This window comes from Caenorhabditis remanei, chromosome I (genome assembly GCF_010183535.1).
Source record: "Caenorhabditis remanei strain PX506 chromosome I, whole genome shotgun sequence".
In the NCBI taxonomy this organism is placed as follows: Eukaryota; Metazoa; Nematoda; class Chromadorea; order Rhabditida; family Rhabditidae; genus Caenorhabditis; species Caenorhabditis remanei.
In genome coordinates this window covers 5,544,927-5,561,213 of record NC_071328.1, presented here as the reverse complement: position 1 = coordinate 5,561,213, position 16,287 = coordinate 5,544,927, and the positions used below count along the sequence as shown (strand labels likewise).

At 38.7% G+C, this 16,287-nt stretch overlaps 1 protein-coding gene across 1 annotated transcript; it reads right to left on the bottom strand.

Annotated features, from left to right (window-relative positions):
• Positions 1-11,004: 11,004 nt before the first annotated feature.
• Positions 11,005-16,068, bottom strand: GCK72_000952 (uncharacterized protein; the record flags this gene model as incomplete). Its single annotated transcript, XM_053722767.1, has 5 exons — positions 11,005-11,121; positions 11,174-11,254; positions 14,937-15,019; positions 15,834-15,939; positions 15,994-16,068. The coding sequence occupies 5 exons, from the start codon at positions 16,066-16,068 to the stop codon at positions 11,005-11,007; spliced, it is 462 nt and encodes a 153-aa protein (XP_053591412.1).
• Between the last annotated feature and the right edge of the window lie 219 nt (positions 16,069-16,287).

The window sequence follows — 16,287 nt, the reverse complement described above, 5'->3', positions numbered from 1 at the left end:
TGTTGAAATAATTCAAAAATTAGCTCATAAACTAAATGTTGGCAAGGTAGAGAAATCGATCGACATCCATTTGATCGACGGGAAAATGGATTAGTGGTGCTAATTATGCCCATCTGTCTATACATAAGGATCGTCATTGGGTTTTGGGAAATCTCAAGATTACTGTAGATTTGGATTACTGTATTTAACCTCTACAGTACTTTTCAACTTTCAAATAATATTTATTCAAAAAGCAAGTATGGAAAATAAATAAATGAACGAAAAAGGACATACAAAAAAGGGATGAAAACCAGTGGGGGAAAAGGTTCAGATCACAATTGGAAATTGAATGAAACACCGAAAATTAGGATTGTCAAGAAGAAGAAGAAGAAGAATTAAATTATTTTGATTTTCTTATGAAATGGAATAAAATATATACAACACCGGTTGAAGATATGAGGATATTGATCTATACTCGAAGCTCTCCAACTTTTCGTTTCAGAATCGGCTGAGGAGTGGCTGGAGCTGAATCACCGATCACAACGCTCTTCTTTCGTTGTTCATAGGATCCTGTAAATTTAGAGAAAACTAGAAATGAGTCCTTCTGAAATTGGCCTATGACGGGACACCTATTGTCCTAATCTATGATTTACAACAGTGGCAAATAAAATAAAATATAAGTTTACGAAACATTTGAAATCAAAAACATATTTTACGATTAGAAGCTAAAATAAAGTAGTACTGAAGCACTTGCATATTAGTGTTTTGTTGCTTTTGTAGTAAGTTTCTACAGTGACACGTGACATAGCAAATGATAAATTGTGCTTTGAAATTTCAAGGCATGGTTCAAAAGCTGAGAGGTCTGAAAACGCACAGACCAAATTTCGTTATGGATGTGAAGAATGCGGTGGACCGCAGAGCGTGGCAGTTGCGAAGTTTCAGTTTTTAATAACAGATCCAGAATACTCACATTTTCAGCTTTCAAATCAGACCAAAGACTCCTCAGAACTCTATCTACATTACTGCTTTTCATACATTATCATAATTTCTAATGTTTCCTGCCGTGACTTCTACTGTGTAAGTGAAATGACAAGAGTGGACGGGGTGAAAAGTCAAAAAAGAAGCGAACGAACGAACCGACGTGACGAGCACGCTACCTCTGAGCAGTTCTGCGAGAGAGGAGATTTCTCTCGAGATGTCACTCAATTGATGCTCGATTGCAGTTATTCGAAGGGATAGACCTTCTTGGGTGGAGTGAACATCATGAACCAACTCATATGTGTTTGATGATGTCTGGAATTTTATTTGTTTTGGTTGGAAACTTCTGGAAGGGTCAGCAGAGACACAGACAACGAGACAGTCTCGCTGACTGCGTCTCTCGTATCAAGTTTACCTTTGCAACATCACCCAGAGACACCAAGTTCTCTGCGAGTTTTCTCTGATCTCTTCGAACACGACGCATTCTAAAAATAGTTAATTTGAAAGTTTACAATTTATAAAAATTCTTACTCATAAATAGCGAGAAGGAACTTTCTTGTGTGCTTCCGAATCTTTCCAAGATCTGGTTTCTCTATCAACTTTCTGTATTTGTAGATGAACCACGTCTCACGAAGCACGTTGGCAGCAGAGTGTTTCAACTGAAATCCAAAATTTCATGAACTTCCGATAGTTTGTATTTAAACTAACCTGTCTTGTCAGCTGAGTATCCTGCATGAAATTATGAACGTGCTTCTCTGCTCTCGTTAGCTCCAACTTTCTTGCAATGACAGCGACAACCATCGAAGAGGCACAAGTTCCGAGAATTCCAGTCACAACTGCCATACTTCTTCCACAATAAGTCTTCGGGACGATATCTCCGTATCCAACGGACAAGAATGTGATAGCAACCAACCAGATGGAATTGATATAGTTGAAATCTTTGAGGACATCTGGATTCGGATTCTGGATATCTCTTTCGCATAAACGAAGGATCCATCCAGCGACGACCCAGAGGAAGGCAGTGAAGATCATAAGCATGGTACCGGGACACATTGTCATGAGGGTTTTCAAAATGAAACGAGCGTTGAAGTTGACACGATTGAGGCCAGCAATACTTCGACTGCTTGCATCGGTGAAGAGTCTGGAAATAAGGATTTTTATGAAATTCTCATAAAGTGACGGTTATGGTTGGAAATCTGAAATAGTGAAGGTCCGAATTCTGTATTCAAAGGCTTTTTAGAACCGGAAGAAAATGAGATATGCAAGGTCTGAAAATTATATTTTGCTCTGTGATTACGCTGTGAAATGAAAGCGTGCGACTTCGACCCTTATGATGGCCGGAGCAACATGTTGCGAGCTGTTCTGTGTGGCCTAGCAGTTCAAGTTAGCATACATCAGTTGAATTTGAGGAGTTCGGTTCCTTAGCCCTAACCCGCTTCTATTATAACTCATGTTTGATTTGACATTTTTTAGAACCCCTCTGCCCTGCTAGACTGCTCACCTCGAATGAAGAAGCATAACTCGACATAGCCAATACAATCGGGTAAACATCATGATCGACAGAAGCACATTCACGGCATAAAGCGTCCGATCGTGTACTTTATCAATCATAAACGGGCCGAGCATCTCGATTGGAATTGGGCAAAGCATACAGACGAATAACTCAAGGATGATTTTATATATCCTTCTGAAGGATAACGCAACCATCCAATCTTCCGCGGCGTTTGCATTCATAAAGAGCTGAAAATGTTTCAGATTTTAAAAATTTCCTTTTATATGGTTACCTGTATCTCAATAACATGGAAGTACCCAACAAAAGTCAACAAAATGGCTGTCGTTCCGATGATGGACAGTTTCAAAATCTGGCTGAACAGCGATCCGGGTCTTAGAACAGCAGACGTCCGTAACTCGTTTTCAATGATCATAAGTACTGAAATTTAATTTATTTATATATCTCCACACAACTCATTATTTTTTGACGCACTTATGCCTATAATTGCAAACGCCAACGCTTTATCCGACACCATTCTCCTCTTCTCATGAAGTTGTTCACGTCGAATCAATCGTCCTCCACTATTCTCATCCTTTTCATCCATCAAAGGAGTCGTCGAATCATCTCCAGTTCCACCACCTTTTCCACCAGCTTCCAGATCGTTTGAGTAGGCGATTGATACCGATTTTCGTGACGCTGTTTCTCCTGGAAATTGAAATTATTAGTAATTATTAGTAATTGGGCAATTTTCTAATGTATTTTCCGGACTAATTTTAATTTTCCATACTGTCATGAGAAATCCAAGAGAGTCCTTGAGGTCCCAGAATCCTTCGCAACAGCGCTTGCTCCCTTGACGGCAGATAAGCCATACTCATCCGTCGCCCACCATCCGCCAACATTTCCGGGTCGAAATTACGGAACATTGACTCAGAATTTGACCGTTGCTTCAACTCGGATAGTCTCCATTTTGATGGATCCCTCCTCATAGTTCCCAATGGTGACATTGAACTTGGCGATGGGTTATGAGACCCGCCCCCTCCTCCGTTATAAGCGAAGACAGGTGTTCCATTTGCAGTTATGGAGATATGTCCTTGATGGTGGTTATGGTTACTTGTCAATCCTCCATAACTGAATTTTCCCGCTCTTAATCTACTCGGTCTCTCGAACATATGATAACTCCCAGATGTTGAGACACAGGAGCTCTTAGCTGTTGGAGTTGGACTTGCTGGTACATCGAAGGACAATTGTTTAGGTGCAGTGGTCAATCGAGGGGCTCTCAGAATAGATTTCGGGGCTCCATTTGCTCCATTAAGTGATAATGGATCATCAGGGTTATCTGTTACTGGTGAGCCGAGCATCGTCTCATGAATCGGACGAGTGAGAAGACTGGCCGATGATTGAGTTGATCGGAGAGGAACAGTTGGGGATGATGATGAAGATCTTGTTGTTGTTGGTGGTGGTTTGGTGAAAAAACTGGGTGACAATTCGAACAGAATTATGAAAGTCTTTCTGAAGAAAAGTGGAGATGAGTTTAGGAATTGAGAGGAGAGAGATCGGAAGAATGACAGATTGAGAAATGAAAATATAGAATTCGTAATTACAGTCTTAAGGGGGTTTTTAAGGAAATTCTAGGTGCGTCAAAATGAAATTTCATCCGAAATGTTTTCGGGTGAGTTTTGAGCCAAACTGTTTGATTCATAACTTTTTCAGACACTGAATGATGAAATATATCAAGATTCAAGGATTCTCATTTTTCTACTGTTGGAATGAGAAAATTCTGAACTGTCTTCGTTTTTAAAAAGGTCCAAAACTTAGAATCCATCAGATTAAAAAAAAACTCAGTTTCAGTAAAGAAAATCACGAGAAAGGAGATCAACTTGGTGTCATGTGTCAACTTTTACTATTTTCTATGGCTTTAGCCTTTTCTTGATCATTTGATGCATTTTCTGGGAAAACATAATTTTCATTAAACTCAAAATACCAGAAATACAGAGAAAAGTTCTGAAATTTTTAAATCGACGCCAACCGAGTTTTACCACTAGCCTCACCGATCTCCCATCTAAACGAACACCCGTCACCGCTATTTTCACTTTAAAAATAGACATAATGACGTGAATTTCAGAAAAATATTTATATCCCAACAACATCTCTACGAAATGAGCAAGGAAAGAAAAGCTCGAAGAATAGCCACCTAATTAGTGTGCTCAGCGAAGCATCGAGCATATCATCTGATAGCCTGATTCATCCTCTATCAGATGTGATATGAAAATGAAAGAGATCATACTTGTCAAATCACGGGCCGGCCCGCGGGCCGGCCCGGGCCGGGCCCTCTGAAAATTTCAGGGCCCGGGCCGGCCCGCAGGGCCCGCAGCAAGCTTTTTTTTCAATATTTTGACGGGCCGGCCCGGGCCGGAAGATTTTTTTAGCGGGCCCGGCCCGGCCCGTGACAAGTATGAAAGAGATGAGATGAAGCATATTGAAGTGGGACGACGGAAGGAAATGACGATGGAAAAACTAGTGGAAAATTGAGTGAAAGAGAGAGAGAGAATTCCGATTAAAATGAGGAAAACGGGTTGTGTTAGAGAGTGAGAAAAGAGACTCGACACCATAGCTTATAATTAGTTTTTTTTCACAACCGAAGAGAGCATTTTTCTCGTTTTTTCCTTTTTGAAAAATGAAAATTTTATTTTCGTTCTTCATTATTATAGACAGTATTTACTCAGTTCGAGGAGAAGTAACTTGAGTAATAAGTGACAAGTTGGTTTCTTGAGAAAACAAGAAAAAAAAAACGAAAAATTGGATACGGAAGCTGAATGTCATTCAGTAGCAGACATCCTGAACAACATTTGGGTGTACCTACGAAAACAGAAAGTTCTAGAAATTGAGGATCTGGCGTGCCTTTGGAGCGTTTGTTTGGAGGTTAGTTGGGTCTGGTAAAAATTCAAAGCTCACATGACTCTCACTCTTCTTCTTCTTCTTCAAAATACCAAGAATCTATGCGAAACGTATAATCAGAATATGTGTGAAAGGACAGCAAAATTCTAAAAATAAGTTTGTTTTCCCGTGAGAATCTTTTCACAATGTGAGAAGTTGTATACTGGACTAGTCACCACATCATGTGCGGTAGTTAATAATTGAATTGATGCGAAAAATATATAAACGTATTTAACTCCACCACTAAGTCTATTTAAAGTAGCTCCAAACATCTGCTCTTTCTGGAAATAAGTGGTGTTTTACACTTTGAGAAATCCGCTTAAAAGATCTCAAAAAGAAATGAGAAGCAATAAAAAGGGATTATGCGCCCACGGCACGCCAGACGAAGATCTCTAAATTCCGAGGACTAAAAATTGGAAAAAGGCGTCCAGAATGGCACTTTTAGTGGTCACCACTCTCCCGCGTCATTTGCAGGCAGACAAGAAGAATTCGAGATGAAAAAGAGTGGAATAATTGATGAGATAATGTTCAAAGTTAGAAGAAGAAGAGACCACTGAATACGAAAAAAGATGGAAAGAACATTTCTTATGGAACAAAAAACGGGAGTTTTCCTCTTGTCACTTTCAGGAACCATTCATGGGCGGGCCGAAATAGGAGAGACCTTGTCCAGATGAATCAGAAAAAAGACAAAAATTCCGTCACAATCTATCAGACGTCGTTCCTTATCGGATTTCAGACGGGATTCTGGATTTCCCGAATATCCCCTAGGCAATGATCTATGGCTGAGTAAAGTACACCTAAATCAGTAGAAATCACGTAGAAGCAGGCCACGTCATCTGTCAGTGAAAGAGTGAAAAAGGCGGAAAGTCAATCCAATTTGCACTGATTTAAATGTTTCCCCAGGCCTCCTCCCACTTTTTTCAATTCTCTCAATGGATTCTTTTTCTCGTCGTTTTTGCAGGAATTGAAACAGAATACTTTAAATCAAAATAGATCAAATTGAGTGAATTGGAATCTGAGGGGAGCTGCAAAAGTGGAACTTTGCTATTAGCACATGACGGCTTTTTTACTGAAACTTAAAATGTTTTTAATTATTCGAAAGAAGGAGTTATTAGTTCGGCACAGTTCTTACAACTGCGCTCCACCGAAATGCCCTTGAAAAACGTATATTTTCTTTGAGTTTCTCAATTTCTCACGCAATTTCTTTCAGTTTCGGTAGAGCGCGGTTGTCATACGCGTGCCGTGCTAATACTCAAGAGGATTTCGTTGGAGCCCAGTTGTAAACTGTGACATATATTAGACCGGGCATGAATAGCCTAGTGGAGATTTGAAACCATTGCACCTACAGGTTGTTGGTTCAATTTTGGAATGAGTCATAAATTTTCAGAAACTTGCAAATCAAAAAGCTTTCCTCGAATTCCTGACTATGAGTTTTAAAATTCCGGAAGAACGTAAAAATGACTAATCTGAGTCGATTAGCATTCCACACCAGACATCCCGCTGGGAAATGAAACCAAGAAATTCAAGAAGCTTGGTGGGTGGAGAAGGGACGGAGACTTGTCAGCTTTTGAGATGATTGTATGATCTATTGACATGTAAACTGAGACTTTTTACGGAATTTTTTAAGAAGGAAGTTTTGGGAAAGAGGCAAGAATATATTGAAATTGAAATGTTTGTTTTCGATTGGAATTTGGTTGTTATGAGGCTTCGTTCAAGTATTTTTTGAACGGATTGATCTACTTGGATTTATGTCTCTCGGGTGGTTCTTCTGGATGTCCGTGAAATATTCGATAAATCGAAATTCCAGAGAGAAATTCCTATAATGATGCCTAAATGTGTTTTGTGACTACAAAAAGTGGATGAGTAAAGTTCAGAAGGCAACACGAGAAGACGTGGTCGACGGGGCGGCTGTGGATAACATGTCACGTTTCAACCTTCTCAATTAGCCAACGGTCATTGCCCCTCGTAGAGTTTAATTTTAGAAGAGCAAGATGAGAAATCACCTTTTTCTTGTTTGAAGACTAGGGGAATTAATTTAGAATCTTTTGTTTTCCTTTTTTTTCACTTTTGAAAATTTTTGGAGAAGAGCTAAAATCTGGGGAAAGAAAATTACTGGGTAAGAGGATTCGGGAAGACTAAAATCTGAATAAGAAAAAGTCTGGATAAGAGAAAATCTGAGAAAATCTGAATCTGGGTAAGATTAAAGTACGGAAAAGAGGAGTCCCAAAAAGGTTTAGTCAGGAAACACTGAATCCAGCGAAAAGGGAATTCGCCGATTTCCAAATCTGGGGATGACTGAAACTGGGAAAAGAAAAAACAAGAGAGTTCGAAAAGGATCTACACCAAAATAACTTAGGTTGGTTGAAATTCTGGAAATCAAAAACACAAGGAAGAAGAAATAGAAGTCTGGAATGAAGTCTGAAATTCAAAACATTCCAAAATCAAAGTCTGAATTCCTAGTGACAAACTTAAAACAAAATCAAGAGATCTGAAAATCCGAGGAAGACCAAAAATCCTTTACACTTAAAATCTGAGGAACACGAAGGGTAAGACCAAAATCGAAAAAAATAAATCTAGGAAAGAAGAAATATGTAGAGGCTAAAATCCAGATTTCCCAAAAACTGATAATCAGACCAAATTCAAGAATGACAAAGTTCTGATGTAGTTCGAATCTAGATCTGTTTTCTAGTAAGAAAATGATAAATTTGTTTGCTTCCTTTTTCTGAAAAAAAGATATGTGAGGGTGGTTGTTTTTAACATAAATCTTGTCATCTGATCAAGCTATCATCGGAAAAGCCCATTAATCTCGAATATCCTGTGTCAGACCTATTAGTTTAAGAAGATTCAAAAGAGGGAGGAAAACGAATAGCTTGCTCACGGTGAGCTGACACGCCTTACGCCCATTTGGTTATCGAAAAACACGAAATTTCATGATTCGGTGGGAGACAAGGAATCGGGGGACGAAAAAGGCGGACCCCGAATGAAAAACAACACAAAACACATTTGTATCGGAAAAGAAAAAAGAGAGACAGAAGAAGAAAATGATGAGGAAATTGTACCCCGGTTCTTTTCTTTTTTCAGTAAGCATGATCATGATAATGAGCATATTGAGGAAGGAAGAAATTGGATACCAATATGGGACAAAAGTTTTTGTAGGTTTGTGTACTCAAAGGGGGTTTGCAAGACTTTTTAGGAAATGTTCAGACTAGAATCAGGGCGGAGTCTCACGTGGACGGTGGACGGTGAAAATACAAATGAAAAAGACAGAAAAAAATTAACTCGGCACGTTTCTTACAACTGCGCTCTACCGAAATGCCCTTGAAAAATGTATATTTTTTTCTGACTCTCTCAATTTTGCGCACAATTTTCTCCGCTTTCGGTAGAGCGCGGTTGTAAGAAACGTGCCGTGCTAATAGAAGGAACCGAAGGAATCGAACCCGAGACCACTGAGCTATGTGAATCTGCTATGACTACTCCAACCCGGATCTGTTCGTGAACTTCGTTTCCCGAAGAATCTCTGACACTTTCTCTCATTTTGTTATTCTTTCCTTTCCAGACACGTTTATAAAGAAGGCGTGCGAAAAAACCTCTTCCGTAGACAAATTTGATAGTCTTTTCGGCTAAAAGGAGGAGGGAAAATGGGAGAAAAAGAAGAGCAGAAATCAGAGCAAAGAAAGAAAAACATGCTTCTTTTAATTTTCTTTTTTCGACAAAAAAAACGTGAAAAAAGACAAAAAGCAAAGATGACGACAAGGCTGAAATAATATTCATATCTTTCTCTCGGCATCGCAGGTGTCCAATTTCAGAAAAGAGAGAGAGAAAGGGTGAGGCCTTTTTACTAATGCACTTATCCCTTTGAGCAGAGGAGAAAAAGCAGAAGAAATTCTTCATAATCAGAGGAAAAAACTGGGGGAAATTGGGTCGAGAGACAAAAAAGGGACTAATGAGCAAGTGGAAAACAGGGGAAAGTGAAGGATCAGCTCGCTTCGTTGAGGAGGAGAAAAGAAGAAAAGTTTTTTGCTCCGCTAGAAAAGTTATAAACAAATTTTTGACTTTTTTGAGAAAACACTTCGCCCTGGCCGGAATCGAACCCTCGTTACCAGATTCATAGCCCGATGACATCGCAAACGAAATCGTACCAGAAATTTTTGAGAAAAATTCTACTCGGAACCCCATCTTGCCTTCAGATGACTCTCTTCCAACGTATCAAAAAATGAAATTATCTAATCAAAAATTGTTCTCCGTCATCTCAAAATCCTTGCATTTGACTCTCCGTCCGGATTTATGATACTCGTGTCATAAAAATTGTTTTTCAGGGATTCTCCGAAATCTGTCTCTCACGAAATGAATACGAAATCAAAAATTGGTTTAGATACGAGAAATCTGGTCAGAAAGGGGAATAATAAACAAGTATAACTAAACTCTATATGAAAAATTGTAGGTGAGAAGAGAAAACATAAGAAAATCGAGTCGAAATGATAAAAAATTTTGAAATTATTGGGTGTGGATTGAGCATGAGACTCGACATTCTAGAAACTTCTGAAAATTGGGCGCTTCGAAAAATTCAAAACGGGGAAAATTAGGAGAGGGAGCCGAGAAGCAAGGACATTCAGAATCCAAGCCAGTGTGGAGATATGGGACGCGAACTATATCGTTGGAAAGCTTAGAGCTTCAGTTCTTGCCCTCGAGGTCTGGTATTCGAGAAAAACGAGGTCAGAGTTTGGACCTTTGGCAAGTCTTTACCGCCACGCCGAGATCTCACTGTGAATGCCGTCACTGCGTAAACCGGTCCGTTGTCCGTATAGTTCAGTGAGTAAGAGAACTTTTCGGTTCTTGTTTTGACAACAGAAATTGGGTCGGAACATCACAACATAACTGAACTCAAAAAAAGAACACATTGTATGCAAATCTGAAAAATGTAACCAGGCAACCAATATGCCATTAGAGCATGAAGCTTCTGTCACATTTCGACTCATCCAACCGTCAAAATCACTCTCTTGGACTCTCATGACACATTACTACATTTCTAGTTTCAGTGACTACACTCCCACCTCCACACGCATTTGCCACGTCAGCTTGTGTCCCACTTAAAGGAGGACTGAAGTCATATTTTTTATTTCAGATTCTGATACTTCAGAAAATTCTGAACAACTTTCATCATTGGAGCATGTGCTAAAAATCGCTCTAAACGCCCGAAATTCACGTTTTCCCGGCTCAAAAGGAGCCTAGGTGGAAGAGTTTTCACACCCGAATTTTTGCCCCCGTGTAGTCCTCTCGGACAAAATTGTTTCTTTTAATTTCTCGATTTTTAGTTTTCTTGCTTTTCTCAACAAATTTTAGTGTTTTTTTCTTCCTTTTTTACGATATAAATTGAAAAAAACACGAAATTTTGTTGAAAAAAGCAAGAAAACTAAAAATCGAGAAATAAAAAGAAATAATTTTGTCCGAGAGGACTACACGGGGGCAAAAATTCGGGTGTGAAAACTCTTCCACGAAGGCTCCTTTTGAGCCGGGAAAACGTGAATTTCGGGTGTTTAGAGCGATTTTTAGCACATGCTCCAATGATGAAAGTTGTTCAGAATTTTCTGAAGTATCAGAATCTGAAATAAAAAAATATGACTTCAGTCCTCCTTTAATGACAATTTACCATCAATACTCGCTTCAGCTGCATGCATTCTGCGAAGTGATCCGAGCCGGGATATCTGGGTCGTTGATTGAGAATTGTGGATTATTGTTTTCTGGAAAATTTTATGGTTTTAGGAATCGAGATTCAGAAAAGACCAAGAGTACCTTTGGAGTGTGATTTCCACCATTCAGAAACGGTCGAAGCGACGGTCCAAGTCCATTCATTCTCATCCAATTCATAGATATCTGGAATAGTTTTTATAGTTACTTAATTAGCATAATTATGATAATTTTATGTAATCACACGTCCCCTTTTGCAAATTATTCAGTGACTTATGGTTTTCATTTTGGGTGATCAATGATTGACATCACCCTGTATCACTAAAAACCTTAGTGGCCTAGAAATCCTAATCCCTTAAAAACTTAGCCCCCCACTATACCAACTTGATCATAATCAACCCGTTTCCTTCGAGGCTTTTGACCTCGAATCATTGGATCAAGTAGATCAATTCTTGATCCTGTCCTCCTCTGTGAAAACATCATTCTGGAAAGAAATAGATGACTTTTTGAACGAAAAAAGGGACGAATTTCAGAAAAGAAAAGAGCAAAGTAGAAACAAAAGAAAAGAAAAAAGAGAGTAATTGAATTCTTTCGACCCCATTTCGGGTGTCAAAAACCGAAACTCGCGTCCTTCTGGTAATAATTGACGAAGAATATATCATTTCCAAGTACTTCGTGTGTTTTTAAAGTTTTTTCTTCTCGTTTTTCAGAATAAGAAGAAGAAAAAAACGTGAAAATAAGAAATTGAATGAAGAAAAAGGTAATTGAGGAATGAATGAAACGGAAGTATCGTCATTCTCAGAGGTATCAGAAATCTTCTTGTCGGGGAGATGGATTCTTCTTTTTTCTTTCTTTCGGAAGGTACTCAATTATTCTATTAGATGTGGGAACCACCAGAAGAAAAGGTCGAAGGATCAAAGGTGACGCTTCGTAACTAATGAGCCGTCATAGTTGCGAATTGTCTCCGTTTTAAAATGGACAGTTGCTGCGTGCACCGTCCAAGGACTTTTATGCTTTTTGGAAATAATGAAACTGAGAAAACTGATTCGTGAAACTGGAGAAAAATGATTTTTCTCATTCTCTCCACCCACAATAAAAAACATCAACTTTAATTCTGGTTGCATCTAAAATTCATTGAAAATGCAAACAAACTTCAGAAATCACGCGGATCGTTGACATTTCCAGGAAAAATAGATTTGCAGGGTTACGGTGGGATCTGAGGGGGAGTTGGGTGACGATTTCAATGTGGTTAGGAGTAAAAATCAAAAGTTGAGAAGTCGAGAATCTGCATCTAGCACCGTTTTGAAAAAAGTTATGATTGAAAATTCTCCCGAAGTGTGTTAGGAGCTCTATTTTTGATTTTTTTGAAACTACAAAAGAAGATTTCCAAGATTCTAGAAGTCTTGAATTTCGCTTCGATGAAAACCCAAATGCAAAAAAGAAAAGAAGAAGAAAGAAGGAAGCAACTAATAAGATGGACAAGACTATTTTGATGAGACGAATTTCGAAAACTGGGGAGGAGACTGGAAATGAGGAGGGAGATAGAATAGAAATGAGCCGTCATCATATGAAAGGCTAAATAGGAAGGTGATCTTGTTTTTTTTTGTTGAGTATTCTGACAGGTAACTCAATACATTTCTAGGGAGCTGTAGTGGAAAAAGGAATAAGACACTCTTTTTTCATAACAGCTGGAATTTCTAATTGTCATTTGCCACTTCGCGGCGGGCTGGCTGAACAATAATATTATCGAGTTTAGAAAAAAGGAAAGGAAAGAACAGATTAAAATGAAGGTGTCTATGCAAAAAGTAAGCCAATTGTAGCTAGTTCCTGATCGGCTTAGGGGCCTTACTGTAATTGGCCTGTCCAGCCATAAACTTAAAATTCAAACTTCGATCTTTAGAGTACCAAATCAAGCACGACTAGCTTCTCTATCAAAGGTGGTCTGGCTAGTCAGCGTGATCAGAATCATGGTTATTGCTGAGTAGGTCAAAAGAAAACTTCGTTCCATCAAAATCCTACAAGGCATTAAAATGATAAAATAGGTATCATATTTTTCGCTCGAGCCTTCTTGTGGGTTGATCTTCCCAACAACTTTTCCTGACCAGGTTAAGTTTTTAATGGTTCTATCAATTCTGATTATATCGTAGACTTATTTAAGCTTCCATAAAAACAGTCTGATTCTATTTTTGAAAAGTATATTAAATAAAAAGTGAAGTCAGAGACGTAGTTGGTATTAAATGTTTTTGAAATCACTCGATAAATTCAACAACTTTTAAAAATCAGAGGTCCTGGCAGAACTCAGTCTATCAGACATCGAAAATTTGGTTTCTGTCAACCTATCTAACTGAAACCCTGAAACGCTCAAAATTTTAGAAAATCAAATTAGACGTGTGAACATCTAACTCAGAGTTGATCTAGCTCGGGACAGCTGAAGATCACAAGTCAAATCGGCTGAACAGTTTTATTTCAGAAATTCCGTGAAAAAACATACTGATTCAGAACTACCGTCAAACTCTCCGTACATTAAGCACCCAGGTGCTTTCTATCTCTAGAACAATCTCAATTTCCGTAATGAAATTAATAAGAAAACAAGAAGACTGGAACAGGAGAAAACTGAAAATCGGATTCCTGGTAAAACGATATGAGACGATAATAACTGAAGACTAAATGAGAAAGAAGCCTGGATAATCCATGTGACACCGTTCGGGATGGAATACAAAACAAAACAAAAAAAGAGAGAGAGAATATTCTTGTTCCATGCATCTATCTCTCTCTCTCTCTTTTCTAGTATTCTGTACTTGTCATAACATACGAAAAATAAAAATAAAAGACAGATATATTTCCAGTCTAAAAGACAAAAAGGCTTCTGTCTCTCTCTCTCATTTTTATTTATTGACTCCGTGTGGCCAAGATAAATTGATTTTAGAATGTAACTAACTAGGTGAAGAAGAAAAAGATGAAGAAGAAGCGGATGAAGCAGAAGAAATGAAGAAAGTTGGAAATATGAAGAAAACAATTCATGATTTCTAATTTCAGAAAACTTAACGAAGTCGCGGAGCCTCTGTGCCCTTCGCTGTTTTTGACTAACATTGAGGTTTCTCCTATAAAGTCTATTATTGCAGCCGGTTCAATTTAAAGGCGCATGAAATATCTTCGAATGGATCACGTATTAGCACGACACACATCTTACAACCGCGCTCTACCGAAACCAAAGAAAACTGTATGCGAAATTTAAAGACTCAGAGATAAAGAGGCATTTCTCAAGGGGATATCAGTGGAGCACAGTTGTAAGAACTGTGCTGTGCTAATAGTTGAAATGGATGAAATACCGTATTCTACTACGGTTTTCATGTTTTCACACTAACGACTTCAGTATTTTAATTATTTTTCTTTCTTTTCAGCTATATTTCGGACAAATCTCTAGTCAAGAAATAATTGAAGAATCACACACCGCCTTCGTCACATCCGTTCACTTTGTCAGAAAAAAGTTCGCCAAATTTTCATAAAACCTGCTGAAAAAGGCTGAAAAACAACAGCACAAACACGTAACACGTATAAGAAAACAGAAAGGTATCGACCTTTGTTCTTCTTCCTTTTTCCAAAGAAAAAAAAGAAAAAAGTGAGCGTTCTGAAGTGTGCGGTGAAGTGTGCACGAAATAGAGTGATTTGTATAAGGAGACATTTTTATGATGATGATGAAAGAAAATATCAATTTATTGGAAATGTGACAAGTTATTGGCTATAAATTGGGAATGATATCACGGGAGAGGAGGTAGATCATGTTGGCAACTCAGTTTCCCCCCCTAGAACATGTTTTATGCTGAAGGTCCCACCCAACCATCACCGCCAAGAATATCAAGAATCTCACCTGCGCCACATCCTGATTCGAGTCAAATGAAGATTGTGGTGACCTTCCTCCAAGTGGTGGAAAACCTCGGCCATTTGAGAATCCTGAAAAAACGAAATTCGGATACTTCAAACTATTTGATTTTCAAGCAAAATAAAAAGCCAACCAGCATTCTTTCAACCATTCCGTTAGAGCCGTCAATGATTTGAATGTTTTAAAATTTCACCAAAAAACTGTTAAAAATATATTATAAGCTTGTAGCTCTTCAAACTAAAAACCAAATTTCTAGCTCAAATTTGAACAGAATTACGGTCCTTAAAAGGGTAGTGCTAGTGTCTTCGGCGGAACTCTCTGACACATTTTCAAAGCCACAAATTCCAAACTTAGCTCATCCAAAAGCAGGCTACCGTGAAAACTGTATTTGAACGGCACCTCTAATAGAACGGCACCTGTATTATAACGGCATCTTCTACATGCTCAAAATTCACTACTATTATTCTCCTGGACATTTTCCATGATTCTGATTAGATTCAGTGTGATTAGAATAGCATTTGCGATAGCAAACGTAACATCTAGAAAAGTTTTACGTGAACTTTTCAGAGTCTCAAAAACCACCAAAACTTCTACGGGAGGCAGTTGAAAACTATAGCGGCATCACGTTGTAATACAGTTTTTACGGTAAATTCATAACGAAAAGCGGTGCACTCGAAGGTTTTTACTTTAAACTCTTAAAAAAAACGCCCATTCAAACCAGCATTCTCAACAAGGTACTATTATCAAATTAGGGCTCGACATTCTCTGACAGTCTCTACCTAATCGCATCAGTTACAGGCTCTTTCAAAAATTTAGCAGTTCCATTACAACTCCACACCATTCCCGAACATCACACCATCACAAGCCATTTTTTATCGAACACACCTGCACTACTGTACCCAGTACCCCCAGCACATGCGAACGGACCGTCACGTTGAACACTCGTCGTCGCTCCCGAGATGCCAGCCCGTCGTTTCCGTTGTTGTCGGTACTGAAAATATCAAAGAATAAACACTTGACAGAGGTCAATGGGGGGAGGTCTAACTGGACTATGGGACACGCCCATCATACTGCTCTCGTCTAAACTGTACATGTGTTGAAGCATCGGTGACGCCGACATTCTGAAGAGACAGATGTGATGAACGGGATGAGAGAAAATTCGAGAAAAAAGAAGATGTTTTAGGGAAAAGTGACATCAATGGAAAACGTATTTTTTTGTGTTTTCACACCTTTTCAATTAGTTATTTTATCGTCATGGGGACCGCATAGCAACCGTGTGACGCTTCAAAGAAAGAAGAGGATACGGAACTTAGAAGAGGAAACGAGTGGTCCAAATGTT